Source organism: Rhinatrema bivittatum, chromosome 17 (genome assembly GCF_901001135.1).
Source record: "Rhinatrema bivittatum chromosome 17, aRhiBiv1.1, whole genome shotgun sequence".
In the NCBI taxonomy this organism is placed as follows: Eukaryota; Metazoa; Chordata; class Amphibia; order Gymnophiona; family Rhinatrematidae; genus Rhinatrema; species Rhinatrema bivittatum.
Window position 1 is genome coordinate 63,324,899 of NC_042631.1, and position 20,981 is coordinate 63,345,879.

The window sequence follows — 20,981 nt, forward strand, 5'->3', positions numbered from 1 at the left end:
GCTCATAAGCAGCAACTCCAGACGTGATGCGATGTCCTTAGGCAGAGGACACATCTCATGGGGATAAGTAATGGACATGGATCTTGGGCACCAGGGACATCACTGAAAACCGGACATGGCCACGTCAGATGAAATAAAAGGAGCACTAATGGAAGACAAAGGTGGCGGGAAATCGATGGCCGGTGAGCATTGATGCACCACCACCCTGGGGGAATCGACCGCCAAAAGAAACTTACTCGAATTTAATTTAATTTAAAAGCTTTTCTATACCGTCGTTTAGTAATGTATCATCACAACGGTTTACATTTAGGCACGAAATAGGTTTGGTTTATAAGTTATCCATGGTGTGCCAATATTTGCGGTTACATAGTTCAGTAATATACTCTAATTGATAAGTGGGTTGGGGTTACCATTTATATGATTGTTTGGATAATCATATATGTGTATACTGGTTTTAATTTAATATTTAATTATGAGTAATAAAATCAATTTTTATTTTTATATCTATAGGTGACTTTCAGCTGTGTTTGTTGTTATTCAGCGCCTTCACTGTGAAATGCTTTTTTGAAAAGCCAAGTTTTTAGGCTTTTCTTGAAGAGTTTTAGATTTCATTAGTCTTAGTTCGAGTGGTAGTGTGTTCCATAGTAATGGTCCTGCCAAAGATAGTGCTCTCTCTCTAACCTGGGTCAACTTTGCTGTTTTGACTGAGGGTATAGTTAGCAGTGCTTTATTGGCCGACCTGAGAGTCCTTTGGGGGACATATAATCGTAGTGCCGTTTTTAGCCAGTCAGCATTTTCGTCATTTATCAGTTTATGAATTGTGCATAGTGTTTTGAATTGTACTCTTTGTTCTATTGGGAGCCAGTGTAAATCTGCAAGTGTTTGGGTGATATGATCTCTCCTGCTTTTTCCAGTCAGTATTCTGGCAGCTGAGTTTTGTAGTATTTGCAGCAGTCTGATTGTGGTATATGGTAATCCCAGTAAAAGTGTGTTACAGTAGTCTGTGCTAGCAAATATGAGTGCTTGTAATACTGTATGAAAGTGTTCTTGATTTAACAAGGGTTTTAGTCTCCTAAGTACCATTAGTTTGGCATAGCCTTCTCTTACTTTTATTAATATGTGTTGTTTAAGGCTGAGTTCTGTGTCTATAATTACTCCTAGGTTCCTAGCCTTATAAGTTAACGCCACTGATTTATCATTTTTAAGTTTGATGGGATTTTGAATTTTTACAATGTTTTTTCGTTCAAGGTGTATGAATTCTGTTTTTTCTATGTTAATTACTAGTTCCATTTGGTTTAATAGTTGTTTTATTATGTCTAGGTACAGCATTGCAAAGTTCAGAGTTTTTTCAATAGATTCCTCTACCGGTAGAATTAGTTGAATGTCGTCAGCATATATGTAGTGTATGATACCTAGCCCTGCTAGTAGGTGGCAGAGGGGGAGCATGTAAATGTTAAATAGAGTCGCTGATAGTGCTGAGCCCTGGGGGACTCCTGTTTTTAGGTCGATCTTGTCTGATATTGTGTTTTTTATCTGTACCTGATACGATCTATTTGAAAGATAGGATGTGAACCATTCAATTGTTTTCTTTTGTAATCCAATATCGTCCAGTCTTTTTAATAGTATGTTATGGTTTACTGTGTCAAATGCTGCGGATAGATCTAGTAGTATCAAGATGTAGTGTTTTCCGTTATTAAATCCTCGTAGTATGTTATCTGTTAAAGAGATTAGTAATGTTTCGGTGCTATAGTGTTTTCTGAAGCCATGTTGTGATGGGTAGAGTATGTTATTGTTGTCTAGATCAGTGGTTCTCAACCGCTGTGTCGCGACACACTAGTGTGTCGCCAAGCACCGGGTAGTATGTCGCGTGCTCCGGGTCTCTCCCGCTGCTCTTTCTTCCCTGCTGCCGTTGCTGCTAGGCTATCAGCACGTTCAAGCCCAGCGGGAACGGCAGCGGCGCTAAAAGAAGCTGTGGCACTTGTGGCTGGGCCTTTTCTTCTTCCCGCGTTCCCCCCCCCCCCCCCCGTGACCCGGAACAGGAAATGATACGCGGTGCACGGGAAGGAGAAAGAGCCGGCCCGTGCCGCGTGATAAAGTAGCAGCGGCAGCAGCGTCATCGGCCCCCGGGCAATCGAAGCAGCTGGTAATCAAGAAAGGAGAGAGCAGCTTGAGCCTCCCGCAGCCGATGGGATTCTTCTTTCTTGGCTTGCGGGGGCTGGAGGAGGAGGCTGCTGCAGCTAACATTTGTGCTCGGGGAGGGGCGGGGAAGAGGAAGTGAGTGAGAAAGAAGCAGCCAGCCTGCGTGTGATTGAGAGCATGAGTGTGAGTGAGAGAAACTGGTCAGAGAGCTGATGTGTGTATATGTGAGAGACAATGAAAGTGACTGCTCAGGGAGATGACTGATGTGTATGTGAGAGTGTGAGACATTAGTCAAGGAAGTGACTGATGTGTGTGTGTGAGAGAGAGAAAAAGCATGGAAGTGAGAAATCTGGGTATGTGAGAAAGCATGGGCGTAAGAAGCCTGGTGTTGGGGGGGAGGGGGTGTGTGTGTGTGAAAAAAAGCATGGGAGTGAGAAGCCTGATTATGTGAGAGAAAGAGCATGGGAGTGGGAAGCCTGTGTGTGTGTGCATGCATGAGAGCGAGAGACTGGTTGGTAAGGTGAAGGGGTGTGTGAGAGAAAGAGACTGGTGTGTGTGAATATGAGAGAAAGAATGTGATTCAGGGAATGAGAAGCCTGTGCAGTGGAGAGCGAGCATGGAAATGAGAGCGAGACTGGTGTGTGTGTGTGTGTGTGTGTGTGTGTGTATGTATGTGTGTGTAACAGAGAGAAAGTGATTATGGGAATGAGAAGCCTGTGCATGTGAAGAGAGTGAACATGGGAGTTAGAAACCTGGGTGTGTGTGAGACACAGCATGTGAGGGAGAAGCCTGTATATGTAAGACAGAACATGGAAGTGGGAAGCCTGTGTGTGTATGCATGAGAGAGATCAGGTGATTGGTGTGTGTGTGTGTGAAAGAAAGTGATTATGGGAATGAGAAACCTGTGCTTGTGAAGAGTGAGCATGGGAGTGAGAAACCTGGGTGTGTGTGAGACACAGCATGGGAGTGAGAAGCCTGTATATCTGAAAGAACATGGGAGTGGGAAGCCTGTGTGTGTGTATGCATGAGAGAGATCAGGTGACTGGTGTGTGTGTGTGTGAGAGAGAGAGAGAGAGAGAAAGAAAGTGATTATAGAAATGAGAAGCCTGTGCATGTGGAGAGAACAAGCATGGGAGACTGGTGAGTGTGTGTGAGACAGAGAAAGTGATTATGAGAGTGAGAAGCCCGTATATGTAAGTAGAACACGGGAGTGGGAAGCCTGTGTGTGTGTATGGCATGAGAGAAACTGTTCAGGAAGGTGACTGGTGTGTGTGTCAAAGACTGGGAGATGATTAGTGTGTGAGAGACAGAAACTGGTCATGGGGGCATGACTGGTATGGTGTGTGTGTGTGTGAGAGACATGGGCATTAAGGAAGAGGACCATGAGTATAGAGCTTAGCCTCTACTGCTGCTTCTGCTGTGTGCTACGGCCTGCATGGAAGAGGAGCAGGAGAGCTGCTGGAGGGGGTAAGTAAAGGTGGCTTTCTAAGTTTATTTTTCTTGATTGACTGCCATTTTAATTATTTAATATTATGTGATGTGTCTGCTTTTTTTGAAATATTTTATTGGTGTTTGGAGAATTTTTTAATAGTTTTTAATAGTTTTTAATTGTTGGATGTTATTCTGTTCATAGCTATTTAGAAACATTTATTCTGCTTATTAGTATAGTTTTACAATTATTTCTGTGTGGGGATCTATAGCTGCTTGCTAGTTCTGTTTTCCTAATAAGAGGTGTATTGGTTTTTAGGGCCTGATTTAATATTTATATTGTTGCCTTTTCATAGATAGGGTTGCTCCTATTTGAGTGTATTCCATAATACAAGTGTAAATGTGTGTGGATTAGTTTATGTGCATTACTACAGATCCTGGGAGTATGTTAGGTCGGTTCTGTGTCTGTTACCGAGATGAAATATTTTACTAGCATGTAAGAGTTTTATCAGTCTTATTTGTTGTGTTTTCTCAAGAGGACATGCATTGGTTGTAAACTGCTGTCTTTTCATAAGTAGGGCTATTGAGCCTGGAAGTAGAAGGAGTTTGAGTTGCTGTTACTGAGATGACACCAGAACCAGAATACCTTTTTTGTAGGGTGAGTTGTATGGGGAATGTCATAATTCTGCTTTACATCCATTATTGTGGGTCAGGGGGGTTCCCGTGGATGCAAACTGAACTTTTACATCTAGCCCCATGACGATCATGGGTCAGTGTGTCACGCATGTGAGAACCATCTGTCAGGTGTGTCCCGACAGAAAAAAGGTTGAGAACCACTGGTCTAGATGTTCTGTTAATTGTTTTTGTACTGCTTTTTCTATTAATTTTGCGAGCTTAGACAAGTTTGATACAGGTCTATAGTTACTTAAGACGTTTGGGTCAATGTTTCTTTTTTTCAGAACTGGTTTGATAATTGCATTTTTCAATGAGTCTGGCATTACTCCCTCACTGAGTGATGAGTTAATTATTTTGGTTAGTGTGTAGGAGGTTATATCAGCTAGTTTTTTTATGTCTGTGGTAGGAATGGTGTCGATTTTATGTGGAGCAGGGTTCAACCTTTTTATCATGGATTCTACTTCTGTTTGTGATACCTTGTCAAATGTGGAGAATTGTTTCACATCTCTTTTTTGCATTTTGATTTCCTGTTTAGTTAGGATCAGAATCTTAGCTCTGAGGTTTGTGATTTTGTCTGAGAAATAGTGTGCTAATTAGTTGCATTTGTTTTCTTGTGGGGTTTGAGGTATCTCTGTTTTATCATTGGTCAGTCACTGAAAACCCTGAATAGGAGACATTACAGGAAGGCACAAAGAGGGATCCAGTGTTAGAACAAGAAAAAAGCCATGAAAAACACAAGAAAAACAACGTTTTCCACAAGACCAAAATACAGCCAAAGTGAGCTCACTCACACCGTGATGCTTACAGCTCTGCAGAAAAAGAGAGACTCTAGAGGGGCCTTGCATGAACGTGTGGTATAAGACATGCTGGGCATGCTCAGTGTGCCTAGTCAAAGTTCTAGAAACCTTGACATAAGTTTTCTACATCAGGGCTCAATCTCATGTCACCCATGTGTGAAGACTACCATCCTGCTTGTCCTCAGAGAACTGCCCTTCCAAACCCTCAACAAGGATGGAGGAGGTGGTGACCCACTGCAAGGAGGAATGCCAATGTTGGTTAAAAGGAAAAGAGACTTGTGTTCAAGATCCAGAATGAAGTTTTGACTGCCTCTTCCTTCCTGTATTGGAGCAGAGAGAGCTGCCTGCTTCCAGGGATCCCTCCCATCAAGGATCCAGCAAAAGTAAGAAATCAGAGAAATATCAGAAGAACTTCTAACCATGAGTAAAAGAAACCAACTATCACTGGGGACACCCATCCGGTTCATCACCCCTAGGGAGAGAGATTTGTCTCTCTGTGCCAAGGACACTTTTAACCTTTTTGCCAGTGCTGGAGGGGTTTGGCTGCCCACATAATGAATCTTCTGACCACCTAGTAACTGCACTGTTCCATGCCCTGTAGGGTAGGGGTTTCCCTGCCTTGTTACAAGTTACTCCTGCACAGACAAAGGAACGAGAGACTATTGCAAAAGGAATTCTGTGGTGCTAAAGATTAATTTGTTGTACTATCTAAAGAAATGACTCCAAAGGGGTTCTTGGCACCTAGAGCACACATTGAGGATCCCTCCCCATGGGGGCAGAGACAGAGAAGCAAGTCCCCTCTCCCAGAGAAAATCCAAGGAAAATTCATCCTTAGCACTTGGGGCACTGGGGAAAGAGACTGATGGAACAGCTAGCCAGGATTCCAGCCCCAAATAGATTATAAATAATTTTATCGCCCCATCAGAGTGCAGCCTGCTCCTGGAATGGGGTTTAATATATATGTGTACTTGTTTATATATATAAACAAACTTGGGGTGACCTAACCAACTGCATGAATGGAAGGGGGCCACGGCTCAAAAAGTTTGCTCATCCCTGCTGAAGGAGATAAAATAATCAGCCGTGCATAACTCTGAAAAGGCCACAAAATAATAATTTTATTGCCTAACACTAACAAGAGTAGAGCACTGCAAATAAACCAAGATTTGTGTAACTGAAAGCCTGCTTCAAGAACCATAACCTTCATCTTAACAGAGCTCCCTTTAAAAGCACATAATATATTCTAAGACTGCAGCTGCAGACAGTTATGAAGGAACTCTACGCTTAATCAGCTGAAATATGCCAGGCACATACTAAGTTTGAGACCAAAAATGTGTATGAAAGAACATCCATCACTTTAGCTAGAGAACAATAACGCACTTGTAAAGATGCAACAGATGGTCAGAATAAATGAGCTCACTCTGTACATTAGATGCAATATGAACATGCCCAGGCTTACCAGTATGACCCCTACTGTTGTGAGTTCAATTAGTTGCAGGTTTATGCTTTGCGTATTGGTCTGCAGGAGGCTGGATACCAACCGAATCACATTTAACCGTGTATTCCCAACAGGAGGATCTAACTCGCCCCAGGTAGTCTTCAGAATACATGTCTACACAAGAAAAGTCAAGGGAATTTAATTAGTCAGGCAATTCTGGCAATTGGTCAAATATGAACAGGATTCATGTATATTACCAAGGTTCCTGAAAAGACAGGGAAGGGACCTCAAAAAATTAGGTATCACATTCTCCCCACCCAAATTAAATGCCCCTAAACTAGGGATTTTCAACTTTTGTTTCTAAGACTCACTCCCCCTCGGTTGTAAAAGTTCCTCCCCACCCAACACAAATATATTTTCTGTATAGGACACACCTTTTTGTATTTGTTATAAATTAGCTAAACAATTTTACATGTGCATTTGTCTTATTTTTATTTTTCCCACTTAATCTCTCATCTAAAATGACATAGTAAATAACAGCAGAAAAAGACCCAAGTAATCCATCCAGATTGCCCAGCAAGCTTTATTGATTTTATTTCTTTTTATTCTGTTAATGTAATAACTGCCTGAAATGGGCAGGTTCTGGTAAGAACATAAAAACATAAGAAAATGCCATACTGGGTCAGACCAAGGGTCCATCAAGCCCAGCATCCTGTTTCCAACAGTGGCCAATCCAGGACACAAGAACCTGGCAAGTACCCAAAAACTAAGTCTATTCCATGTTACCATTACTAATGGCAGTGGCTATTCTCTAAGTGAACTTAATAGCAGGTAATGGACTTCTCCTCCAAGAACTTATCCAATCCTTTTTTAAACACAGCTATACTAACTGCACTAACCACATCCTCTGGCAACAAGTTTAATTGTGCGTTGAGTAAAAAAGAACTTTCTCCGATTAGTTTTAAATGTGCCCCATGCTAACTTCATGGAGTGCCCCCTAGTCTTTCTACTATCCGAAAGAGTAAATAACCGATTCACATCTACCCGTTCTAGACCTCTCATGATTTTAAACACCTCTATCATATCCCCCCTCAGTCGTCTCTTCTCCAAGCTGAAAAGTCCTAACCTCTAGTCTTTCCTCATAGGGGAGTTGTTCCATTTCCCCTTATCATTTTGGTAGCCCTTCTCTGTACCTTCTCCATCACAATTATATCTTTTTTGAGATGCGGCGACCAGAATTGTACACAGTATTCAAGGTGCGGTCTCACCATGGAGCGATACAGAGGCATTATGACATTTTCCGTTTTATTCACCATTCCCTTTCTAATAATTCCAAACATTCTGTTTGCTTTTTTGACTGCCGCAGCACACTGAACCGACGATTTCAATGTGTTATCCACTATGACACCTAGATCTCTTTCTTGGGTTGTAGCACCTAATATGGAACCCAACATTGTGTAATTATAGCATGGGTTATTTTTCTCTACATGCATCACCTTGCACTTATCCACATTAAATTTCATCTGCCATTTGGATGCCCAGTTTTCCAGTCTCACAAGGTCTTCCTGCAATTTATCACAATCTGCTTGTGATTTAACTACTCTGAACAATTTTGTGTCATCTGCAAATCTGATTATCTCACTCGTCGTATTTCTTTCCAGATCATTTATAAATATATTGAAAAGTAAGGGTCCCAAATACAGATCCCTGAGGCTCTCCACTGTCCACTCCCTTCCACTGAGAAAATTGTCCATTTAATCCTACTCTCTGTTTCCTGTCTTTTAGCCAGTTTGCAATCCACGAAAGGACACGAAAGTATACTGATAGCAAGTCACGTGTGGAAGCAGATAACACAGACACAGGAGATTATTAGAAAAGTTTACTTTATAAAACAGTAGTGCAATATAAATGGGTTCTGTTAAAAATATAAGTGACTCAAAGATGGCAACTTATGTGCATGTAAGAAAATAAAGAAAAAAACTATTGCTACCACCATGCTTATGCACACAACAGCAGAGAGAGAGAGAGAGATATGATCATATAAAAGGTACATCAGAATGTATTGCTACTAACTAAATGATGCATAGACAATAAACAAATAAAGAACTAATATTTACAATTCAATTCAACATCTGCATTCATCCCTGAATATGTTTCCTAAGTATCCAGCAGTGGCAGTTAGGTTATTTGCCTTCAGGATCTCGACATTGGGGTCAGATATATTGTTGAGCATTTGTTTCCTTCTAAATTGAGGAATTTGGGATTGGGAATGTTTCCCTCTGTATCAAGCACAGTAACAGAGTAACATAGTAATGACAGCAGAAAAAGACCAAGATGGTCCATTCAGTCTGCCCAGCAAGCCTCCCAAGGCAGTAAACGTCACCCGATGCAGGTTAACCCCACATTTCTGTTAAGGGCAGTAACTGCTGCTCCGTGCATGTTACCCCAAAGCTTTTTTATTTATTCCCATCCTCTAGCCTTTAGGGATCCACAGTGTTTATCCCATGCCCCTTTGAAATCCTTCTGGGGAACTGGGGAAACTTTTGGGGAAAGAGGAGACTTTTCCGAAAGGATGGGCTCCACCTTAACCAGAGTGGAACCAAGCTGCTGGCACTAACTTTCAAAAAGGAGATAGAGCAGCTTTTAAACTAGAACAAGGGGGAAAGCAGACAGTCACTCAGCAGTGCATGGTTCAGAGAAATGTATCCTTGAAGGATACTAATGAAACAGGTGTCATGAATTGCACTGCCCTCGGGTCCCCCCGCGAGCAGGCCACTCACCCCACGCTGTTATCTTCACCGATGCGGCAGGACGCCGCCGGTCTGCCCACGTGGCCCGGAGGCCGCCTGCGATCCTCTTCTGCTCCGCGGTCAGAGCCGCGGCCCTTCTGCTGCTCCATGGGGCTGGGACTGCCCCTGATGTTGATTCTATCTTCGCGGCGTTTAGGCCACAGCCCCGGGCTTGAGTAGCGGCAGGAGCCGCCCCCGGGGCCTCCGGCAGCGGCTGGAGCTGCTGCTCACGTTGGGCCTGCGTTCCAGGCCAGCCCTGCCTCGTCTGATGCTCCTACGCGCTGTACGTCGGTGCAGGCCACTGTCCGCGGTCCTGCACAGCTCCTGCACTCTACTAGGTGCGCGGCCGCATCTCTTTGCTGTATTTAAAGGGCCAGACACAGGAAGTGTCTGGGCCCCACCTTGATGACTGTTTCCTGCTTCAGCCCTATAAAGGGCTGCTCCGTTCATTGTTCCTGGCCTTGCACCGTCGTCGTCTCTTCACTCTGGAGGCTCCGGCCTGCCAGAGTCCATGTAAGGTCTTCTTCTCTTCGTGGAGCTCCTCGTTTTGTTCATTGCTCCATGTTCAAGTCTTCGTGCCTGAGGTCCATGTCCAGGTGTCTTCGTTCTCCTACGTCCTGGTGTTCCTGCCTTCCGTGATGTTCCTTCCTACTCCATGCCTCGTCAATGCTCTCGAGCCTTCTGGTACAGGTAGGCCGAGGGTCCCTCAGATGCAGTTCTCCTGAGTGGACTAGCCTGCCGGTGGACAGTTGTCCTGTGCGCCTGAGCCATCAAGTCCTGATGTGTGTTCCTGTGCTGTCCCGCTCCCGTAGTGGTACCTCTCCAGGCACTGCACTCTCTTATCTTTAAACTATAATGTTTTCTTCAGAGTTGTTTAAGCAAAACAGCTACTTGTGCATAGGAAAAACAATTCTTGTACTCTAGTAAAATATCTTTCTCTTTACTATCAAGCTATAGCATTTCTTTAGGGAAACTTTCATTTAGACTACCTTATTGCTTGTTTAGGCAAAATGATATTTTATGCTTCTCTTGGTGGCAGTGTTCCACTTAACATGGGACTGTCCCTATGCATACATCTAGTTATCTTCCTGTCCACTCTCCCTTTCTAACCTTTAACCACTAAGGATCCTCTGTGACCATCCCAAGCTCTATTTATTTATTTGTTTAAAAGTGTTTGTATACCGCTTTTACAATTGAAAATTAAACAAAACGGTTCACAATGTTAAAACATAATTAATCTGTGTAAAATAATAAAAAGCATAAAACATTGGGGTAAACAGAAATAACACAAAACACAACTCTGTTACAAAATAAATACAGAAAATTGCCAGTAGATGAGGAAGTCAGGATGGGAGACACAGTAATACTTAAGAACCAGTACTATTGAATTCCATTACAGTTCTCGTCTTAAGCATCTCTATCTGCCTGGAGGGCACTCCATGCATCCACCTCTACCCTCATGTTTCTGTAAATGGTAGTAACTGCCGCTTCATGCAGGATATTCCAAGACAGTAATATTAACAATCAAAACCAAGCAACTGTCAAACTCATAGCAAAATTACTGGTAGCAACATTTTACAGGGTGAGAAGCCTTCTTGATAATTCAGAAAACGCTGCTTGAATGTGCTTTGCTTTTGAACTTGGCCAGAGAAGCAGTCCTGTGTTTTTTCTCTAATATCTCTAAAAGTCAGGGCCTCACATTGGCTGTCATCTAACTCCAATTCCCCCTTTTTCCCCCTGCCGTTATCACTCTTTTCTCCTCAGAATAGGTACCATTTACTACCAGTCGCTGTCAGCTGCAGTCAACCACTTTGTAATCCATTCTACCACTCTGGGACCCACTCCCAGGCTCCACATTTTGTTCATGAGCCTTCTGTGTGAGCCAATATTGAAAGCTTAGCTGAAATCCAAATAAATCACATAAAGTGCTCTTCCTTGATCCAATTCTCTAGTTGCCCAATAAAAAAAAAATTATATGAAATTTGTTTCCCTAGCCTTCCTCTGGTAAAGCACAGGTGTTCTCCTAGGTCAGCATGATGTTAGTCTTCACATATGCATGACATCATCAGATAGAGCTTGGCATGGGAAACTTTTATCAAAGTTTCTAGGAACTTTGACTAGCACACTGAGCATGCCTAGCATGCCACTATCCACGCGTCCATGTGAGGTCCTCCTTCAGTCTCGTAACATAGAGAAAAATACGAGCGAAAAAATAAAATAAAATGAAAGGAGAACCCAACTCCACGGGGTGGCAGACGGGTTTTCTGAGGACTACCATCCTGCTTTCCTAGGAGAATACCTAATACAGGTAAACAACTGTGCTTTCTCCTAGAACAAGCAGGATGGTAGTCCTCACATATGGGTGAATACCAAGCTCCTGGCTGTCCCCGGTGGTAGCCAAGATCAACAGTTACTGAGCAAGGTGCCTCGGGCACAAGAACAACTGCGGTGCTGTTGGTCAATAGGGAGACAGTCTTGTTCCAACCAGGGGCCCTAGGCAGGAAGAGTTGGGTTTAACCCTGGAAGAGATTGGGTAGGACAGATTGGCCGAAGGCACTGTCTTGACGACCATCCTTGACCAAGCAGTAGTGGGCAACGAATGTGTACAGTAAACTCCATATCGCTGCCTGACAAATTTCGGCAACAGTAACCACTCACAGGTGAGCCACTAATGGTGCCATGGCACGCCAAGAGTGAGCTTTGATTAGTCTTGCAAGCTGAAGGCCTGCTTGTGCATAGCAGAAGGTAATTCAATCCACTAGCCAGTTAGATAGGATCGGTTTACCCACTGTTGGTATCGAAAGAAACAAAGAGTTGAGTGGACTGCCTGTGACTGGCTGTGCGTTCCAAATAGAAAGCCAAAGCCCTCTTGCAATCCAAAGTATGAAGAGCCCATTCACCTGGATGGGAATGAGGCCTGGAAAAAAGGTGGGTAAAACAATGGACTGATTGATATGGAAATCAGTCACGACCTTCGGCAGTAACTTGGGGTGGGTACACAAGACCAGGTGAGGAACTTTGGGTTGCAGGAGCGCAAAGGCTCGAAGGGAGGACGCATGAACCGCACCAGGACAATGTTGAGGTTCCAGGACACAACAGGAGGCTGAAGAAGGGACTTTAGTTGGAGCAGGCCCCTCACAAAGCGACCTACTAAAGGCTGTACCGATATGGGTATCCCAGTGACACCCTGATGGTACGCACTAACAGTACTGAGATTAACCCTAACTGAGCTGGTCTGAAGCCCAGACTCGGAAAGGTGCCACAAGTAGAGTAAGAACTGGGGAAGGGGTGCATGTGAATGGATCCAAGCCATGCATCACTCATCAGGTGGAGAATCCTTTCCTTTCCTTTCCATTTTTTTTTTTTTTTTATTTATGCATTTTTTACAATTTAAACACCAAGAAAATATCTGGTGTAGAAAGCATTTAACAATAATCAAATATATTCTTACATAAACAGTCATATTACTCCCAGAACATAACATGACATGTAAAGCATATACTATTCCCATAAAACATCTATGCTTTTAAAGTCCTCATAATGGTGAGGTGGGGGGTACTTACACAACTATAGGCAATAAACCAATAATTTCAATTAAGTGACAAGACCTTATTCGGGATATACTTTTCTAAAGGATCTAGCCATAAACTTTAATACTTTTAGCCATCCTACAGAGGAGATGATGTTATAATCTCAGGGGAGTACTTTTTTACAAAGTTCTCTAATTGATCAGGATGGAAGAAGATATAAGAAATATTTCTATACTTTATACAGCACTTGCATGGGTACTTAAGTATAAACATAGCCCCTAATTTCAAAACCTGTGGTCTTAAATTCTAAAAAAGTTTCCTTCTGAGCTGTGTTGTACATGCCAGATCGGGAAAAACTCCAACTTTTAAACCCAGAAATAATTCAGCTCTATTTCGAAAATATGTTCTTAAAATCCAGTTCTTATCGGATTCAAGAAGAAATGTCACTATTAATGTGGCTGGTTTACTTGAGCTGTTTGTGTCATTTCTATTAAGTTTGTTATATCCAATTTTGAAGTATCTGGGATTACAGATATTATTGGAGTCAATACTTGATATTCATTTTCACCTTCTTTTTCCTTTTTCCTAAAGAATGGTATATAATATATTTTTGATGTTGGGGGGATCGCCGCTTCAGGGACCTTTAATATCTGTAAAAGATATTGTCTCCACATGTCTCACGGGGTCACCATAGGGTCTTTAGGAAAATTAATAAAACGCAAGTTTCTCCCTCTAATTTGGTTTTCAATATTTTCCATACGGTTCTCCAATATTGTGTTTTCTTTAATAATACAGCTTTGAAGATCTTTCATTTCTTTGATGTCATTTTCAGCCTTTGGCGTCTCCCAGGCTGGTTTCTTCCCCCGTGTGCAGCGTTAGATGGTCCTCTCCTCCGCCTTCCTCGTCCACCGACGATCCTCCGGCGAGTTCGCTCACACTCCTCCGGGTAGAACCTCCCTCACCGTCCTCTCGCAAGGCCGCGGGGTTTCCTGGGGGCATCTGAATAACCGGGGGAAAAGTTGTTTGAAGCTCCTGAGGTGAGGCGGTCTTGTCTTCCACCCGCTCTCCCTGCTGCGAGCCAGCATCCGGTTTTTGTTCCCGAATGACGTGAGAGTCCATCGGGCCCTGGACACGACCCTCCAAGGTATCGCCAATACTTTCTCTTTAATTCTCCTTTTTCTTGCAGTATGCGGCATTGTACTTCACGATTTTACTCAAATTTCTCAGAGCCCAGGTCAAACGCGTCCGGTCCTGTCAGCCATCTTGGATCCCCCTCCTTGAATCCTTTCCATTTTAACCTGTAAGACTTCCTGGTGGAAGGCTTTCTGGAAGCCACCAGCACCTGAGAGACGTTTTCTGAGAGGTCCAGGGACTGAAGGACTAGGCGCTCAACATCCATGCCATCAAGGCTAATGCCTGAAGGTTTGGATGGCGCAGAGTGCCCTGGCTCTGAGTTTTCAGATCAGGTGCAGTTTCCAGTTGGATGGTATCCCTGATCAACAGATCTCGAAGGAGAGGGAACCAGACCTGGCCAGTAGGGCGCAATGAGTATCATGGTCCCTCGGTCCTGTTGAAGCTTCAGGACAGTCTTCAAGAGGAGTGGAGAGGGTATACGTACAGGAGGCCCTTCCCCCAATGAAGGGAGAAAGTTTCTGAGGATGGACAACCATCCTGTGCGACCAGGGAGCAAAAATTGCTCACCTTGCAGTTGTCCAGGGAGGCGAAAAGGCCCAAAACGAAGGTTTCCCACCCGTGAAAAATCCGGGCCGCCACTCTCAGATTCAGGGACCATTTGTGCGGCTGAAAGGAGCGGCTTAGACGGTCCGCCAGCATGTTCACAGAGTCCCGGGCAGGTACATCGCTTGCAGCGACATCCCCTGCAACAGGACCCAGGACCAAATCTGCACTACTTCCCAACAGAGATGGAAGGGTCCCGTGCCTCCCTGCTTGTTGGTATACCACATCGTGACCTGGTTGTCCATCCTAATCAGGGCTTCCTTGTGTGAAAACCGTTCCTGGAATGCCCAGAGCGCGTAACTAATTGCCCAAAGCTCTAACAGATTTATCTGACACACAGCTTCCTGAGTTCAGTGGCCTTGCATGTGGAAGCCATCCACATGGGTTCCTCAGCCCTGAGGGGAGGCATCGGTGGTAAGGACCACTTGAGGCAGGGCAGCATGGAAGGGAATCCCCTGCTCTAAACCGGAGAGGTTCTCCCACAAGGACAGAGAGATTCTCAGAGGTTGTGTGACGGAGACATGGGCCTTCAGGTCCTGGGATGTCTGCTGCCATTGCGATCGCATCATCCATTTGTGCCTTTCGCATACACAGGCGGGCGAGCAGAGTAACATGGAATGAAGCCGCCATGTAGCCCAACAAGCAAATCAGAAGGAGGGCACTCACATGCCGACTGCTGCGTACAACAATTGTCAACAACGCAAGGGCAAGAGCCCGATTGTGGAGCAGAAATGCTTTCACCTGCACCGTGTCCAGCCTGGCTCCTATGAAGTCCAGCTGAGGAGATGAGCAGAGGTGAGATTTTGGGAAGTTAACTCCAAGGACTGTAGCATCTGCATGGTCAGGGCTAAAGCATCCAGCACCCCTGTGCACAAGTTGCTTTGCACCAACCAGTGGTCCAGGTATGTAAAAAGTGCACCGCACAATGCCCGAGATACGCAGCCACCACCAGCAGTCAATTGGTGAAGACACAAGGGGCTGAGGCTAACCCAAAAGGCAGCACCCTGAATTTGTAGTGAGCCTTCTGTACTGAATCTGTATTGCAGGCTCCTGGAAGAGAGAGGAGTTAGCAATCTGTTCTGGTTTGATGCTAGGCATTAGCAATCTGTTCTGGTTCTGATATAGATATGAGTGGATCCCTGGGCCAGTGGCAGATGACCACAAGCCCGGGAGAATATTCCGAGAGGGACCACCGGCTAGGCTTGAGTATGGAGACATATTAAACAGGTATTGAAACCACCAAAGGTGGCAGTAGTGAGCTGGATATGCCCAGCAGGGCTGTAGTCCCTCAGGTACTGGAACAACGATCCCAGGATGGCTGAGCTGCTGAGAAACTGTAGAAAGTGAGTAGGCAGAGGTCATGAACAGAACTAGATGACAAAACTCACATAAGGTCTCAAGGAAGCTCAGGAGCTGGAAAGGTTTAGGCCCTCGAGGAGCGAGTACCTGGTTCCAGGGAAAGCTCTGAAAGAGCGATGGTAACTCACAATTGTTTATTTATTTATTTAAGGTTTTTTTATACTGGCATTCAAGAACTCGTTCTCATCATGTCGGTTTACAGAAAACAGGGGTGCAAAAATATAACCAAAAACATAAACAAACGTGATGAAGAGATGCAGTTACAATTAACAAGGGCTAATGAACTGGGATTGTAAGAAATAAAGAGAGATAGAGGAGGTTAATTATATACAAGTGTACAGTATAAATATGTTTGTAGCAGCGATGTTTGTAGCAGCGATAGCTTCCAAGCAGTTGAGAATCTTCAGAGTGTCCAGGAACATGGGCCCTCGAGGAGCAAGTACCGGTTCCTATCTGTAATCTGAAAAGTAAAGAAAAGAGTGAGGCCCCCGAGGAGCGGGTACTCCTGGTAAGTCCGAGGAGGCAGAGTTACTTGGGGGGAGTAGTCCGAAGGTAGCGAGACACATTCCCATACCAACCCCCTTACTAACTAGATTTGTTAGCGATATCAAAGACCTTTAAATATTGGAAGCAGATGTCATCTCAGGGGGTCACCCCTGAGGTTTGCGCCTTTGCTGGTACTTCAGTCAGAGTGTGTGCGAGCGCACACCCTAGGATATCAGGCAAACATGGCGGATCTGCAACATCGAGCCGGTCCAGGGATGCCGGAGAGAGATGGTATGGAGACGCCACGGCAGCTAACCGTCAATCAGACCCGGAGGGAGTCGCCACAGAGGTAGAGAGGGCGGAGTGAGGGCGTCGAGCAGTGACGGATGCAACAGCTTCCCCACCACGAAGCGAAGGTACTTTCTGTGGCCGGAGAAGATGGCTATGTGAGAGTAAGCGTCTTTTGAGGAGGGGAATCAGAGTACCAGAGAGACCTTTTTGAACCTTTCTCTGTGAGAAATTTGTTTAATGCCCCGAGGTCGAGAATGGGGTGCAAGCCTCCAGTTCTCTTCAGTAGGACGAAATACCTTGAATTGAACCCTTGCCCCTGCTCTACCACTCTTGCAGTGAGAAGGGCGGACAATTCTGTCTGAAGCATGACCTACTGGGCAGATGAACTATACGATGGACATGGGGGAGAACTCTCTGGGATCCTTCTGAAATGGTGGCGGTACCCCTGGCGAACTATGGTAAGGACCCAGTGGTGGGCGAAGCCAAGGATCCTGGGGGATCCAGCACCAGGGTTACATCCTGCTGACTTGGGCTCCCTCGTCACCAGTCAAAAACCCATAGTTGAGACTTGCTGGGATGCCAGTTAGTGCCTAGGTGCCTGCTATTGACAGGAATGGCCCCTGGAGCTAGCTCGGGGTGAGTGAGTCCAAGAGGCAGAGGGATAATACTTTTGCTGCCTGTAAAAGGACTTCCTGGAGCTTGGTCTGGACAACTTCCTGATGGAGGAAGGTGCGTCTGAAGTACCAGCAGAGAGCTGTTAGAGGGTTTCGTGATGGTCCTTCAATTAAGCTACCGCATCTCTGACCTTGTCCACAAAAAATGTTGTCACCCATGCAAGGGAGGTCAGCCAGCTTCTTCTGTACCTCTGGACGAAGATCGGAAGCCCAGAATCAAGCTATTCTACGGGTGCCAATGCCCATGACGGCCACCTGGGCTACCGTCTCAAAGACCTCATAGGTGGATCTCACCTCGTGTTTTCCAGCCCCCAGACCTTGCAGGAGAATGGCAGAAAGTGAGTCCTGTTGCTGTTGTGGCAGGCTTTCTGTAAGTTCTTGGACCTGTTTCCACAGGTTTCAGTGGTACTGGGTCATGTACAACTGGTAGGAAGCGATACGAGTGATGAACATAGCGCCCTGAAAATCCTTCATACCCAAAGCATCCAGCTCCCTATGTTCTCGCCCTGGGGCAGCAGAGGCATGGGTATGGGAGTGTTTGGTCTTCTTGAGGGCGGACTCCACAACCACAGACTGGTGAGGGAGGGGACGCCTCACAAATCCTACGGCCTACTGCACCAAGTAGGTGGCGTCTGCCTTCCTATCAACTGGAAAAATGGAGATCAGATGTTACCACATTCGAAGGAGAAGCTCCTTAAAAATAACATAAATGGAAACAGACACTATCTCCTTAGGAGCGTTGACAAATTGGAGGACTTCCAACATCTTATGTCGCACATCCGCAACCATGAGAAGCTGGAAGGGGATAACTTCGGCCATGACCCTGACAAATCCCACAAAAGAGAGGTCCTCCTTATAGGGGGGAACCAACACCTTTCCTCCAGTGGGGAAGGCTCGGAGAGGGCGGGTGTCATCCAAGAATTCAGATAAGAACTCCGAAGAATCGTCACCCCTAAAGGGCCTTGGGGCTATGGGGAGATACCAGTTCCGGAGATGGTTTTCAGGGGTGATGAGTCAGACGAACTGAACGAATTCACTGTGAACCTGGAAGATGAAGTAGGCCAGATTGACAAACTAAAGAGTAGCAAATCACCTGGACCGGATGGTATGCATCCTAGGGTTGTGAAGGAACTCAAAAATGAAATTTCTGATCTATTAGTTAAAATTTGTAACCTATCATTAAAATCATCCATTGTACCTGAAGACTGGAGGGTGGCCAATGTAACCCCACTATTTAAAAAAGGCTCCAGGGGCGATCCAGGTAACTATAGACCAGTGAGCCTGACTTCAGTGCTGGGAAAAATAGTGGAAACTATTCTCAAGAACAAAATTGTAAAGCATATAGAAAGACATGATTTAATGGAACATAGTCAACATGGATTTACCCAAGGGAAGTCTTGCCTAACAAATCTGCTTCATTTTTTTGAAGGGGTTAAAAAACATGTGGATAAAGGTGAACCGGTAGATGTAGTGTATTTGGATTTTCAGAAGGCGTTTGACAAAGTCCCTCATGAGAGGCTTCTAGGTAAACTAAAAAGTCATGGGATAGGAGGCGATGTCCTTTCGTGGATTACAAGCTGGTTAAAAGACAGGAAACAGAGAGTAGGATTAAATGGTCAATTCTCAGTGGAAAAGGGTAAACAGTGGAGTGCCTCAGGGATCTGTACTTGGACCGGTGCTTTTCAATATATATATAAATGATCTGGAAAGGAATATGACGAGTGAGGTTATCAAATTTGCAGATGATACAAAATTATTTAGAGTAGTTAAATCACAAGCAGACTGTGATACATTGCAGGAGGACCTTGCAAGACTTGAAGATTGGGCATCCAAATGGCAGATGAAATTTAATGTGGACAAGTGCAAGGTGTTGCATATAGGGAAAAATAACCGTTGCTGTAGTTACACGATGTTAGGTTCCATATTAGGAGCTACCATCCAGGAAAAAGATCTAGGCATCATAGTGGATAATACTTTAAAATCGTCAGCTCAGTGTGCTGCAGCAGTCAAAAAAGCAAATAGAATGTTAGAAATTATTAGGAAGGGAATGGTTAATAGAACGGAAAATGTCATAATACCACTATATCGCTCCATGGTGAGACTGCACCTTGAATACTGTGTACAATTCTGGTCGCCACATCTCAAAAAAGATATAGTTGCGATGGAGAAGGTACAGAGAAGGGCAACCAAAATGATAAAGGGGATGGAACAGCTTCCCTATGAGGATAGGCTGAAGAGATTAGGACTGTTCAGCTTGGAGAAGAGACGGCTGAGGGGGGATATGATAGAGGTCTTTTAAGATCATGAGAGTTCTTGAATGAGTAGATGTGACTCGGTTATTTTCACTTTCGAATAATAGAAGGACTAGGGGGCATTCCATGAAGTTAGCAAGTAGCACATTTAAGACTAATCGGAGAAAATTCTTTTTCACTCAACGCACAATAAAGCTCTGGAATTTTTTGCCAGAGGATGTGGTTAGTGCAGTTAGTGTAGCTGGGTTCAAAAAAGGTTTGGATAAGTTCTTGGAGGAGAAGTCCATTAATGGCTATTAATCAATTTTACTTAGGGAATAGCCACTGCTATTAATTGCATCAGTAGCATGGGATCTTCTTAGTGTTTGGGTAATTGCCAGGTTCCTGTGGCCTGGTTTTGGCCTCTGTTGGAAACAGGATGCTGGGCTTGATGGACCCTTGGTCTGACCCAGCATGGCAATTTCTTATGTTCTTATGTTCCTCACTGAGGCCGTCATGGGATGTGCACAGGCGAGGCCTATGGAAATCCCTAGCCCTGGGCTCGGACGACCTCAAAGACGACCTCAAAGGATTGTGGGCATTCCATGCCTGGAATGCCCTTCCAGAGGAAGTGGTGAAGTCCAAAACTGTGAAACACTTCAAAGGGGCGTGGGATAAACACTGTGGATCCATCAGGCCTAGAGGACGCGTATAAAGAGCAGGCAGCAAAACACTGCACGGAGCGGCAGTAGCCACAGAGGCATTCATGGAGCGGGATGCAAGTGGTTGGTGTTCCACCTTCACGAAGCGGAAGGATGGAGGGCTGCCATCTCCCAATTAAAAAAAGAAAAACAAAACAAAACAAAAAAAAACAGGGATGGGTTCATGGGCTATAGGTATTACCAATTATTAGGCTTATTCAATTACCAATTATTAGGCTTTTCAATATTTGATGATAGTTAATGTGACTTTCAAGGCATACTTCACTTTCAATTCATATCCAGCATAGCTCCCTGCTTCAATGGCAGGGGAGAAGAAAAACTAATACTTCACGCATATCTCTTCTTCAACGGCAGAGAACTATGCTGCCGCTACCCAACTAATCAAACTTAACATTTCACTTGGAAGCAGCTCCATCACTGCTCTCTACATTAATAGTGGGGGTGATAGGGAAATAGAACCTAAGGTTACTAAGAGCCAAGAGAAACAGATAAGTATGAGAAAAAAGAAGTGTGAAGCTTGCTGGGCAGACTGGATGGACCGATTGGCCGCCTTCTGCCGTCATTTCTATGTTTCTATGTTTCTAAGGCACCGAGGGCACCGGGGAATTGACGGTCCCACCGGTAACGGAGGAACCAGATGCCACGGGAGGCCAGAAGGCTCAGGCAAAGGCTTTGGGACTGCAGCACC

At 44.7% G+C, this 20,981-nt stretch overlaps 1 protein-coding gene across 6 annotated transcripts in view; it reads right to left on the bottom strand.

Moving 5' to 3' along the window:
* The window catches only part of PPP6R3 (protein phosphatase 6 regulatory subunit 3), a 1,439,644-nt gene that overhangs the window by 866,216 nt on the left and 552,447 nt on the right, over nucleotides 1-20,981 (bottom strand). For all 6 annotated transcript variants that reach the window (XM_029582701.1, XM_029582702.1, XM_029582698.1 and 3 more), the window contains one exon: nucleotides 6,496-6,648. In XM_029582701.1, the coding sequence (XP_029438561.1) occupies nucleotides 6,496-6,648 (153 nt within the window). The remainder of the gene's footprint in view (nucleotides 1-6,495; nucleotides 6,649-20,981) is intronic.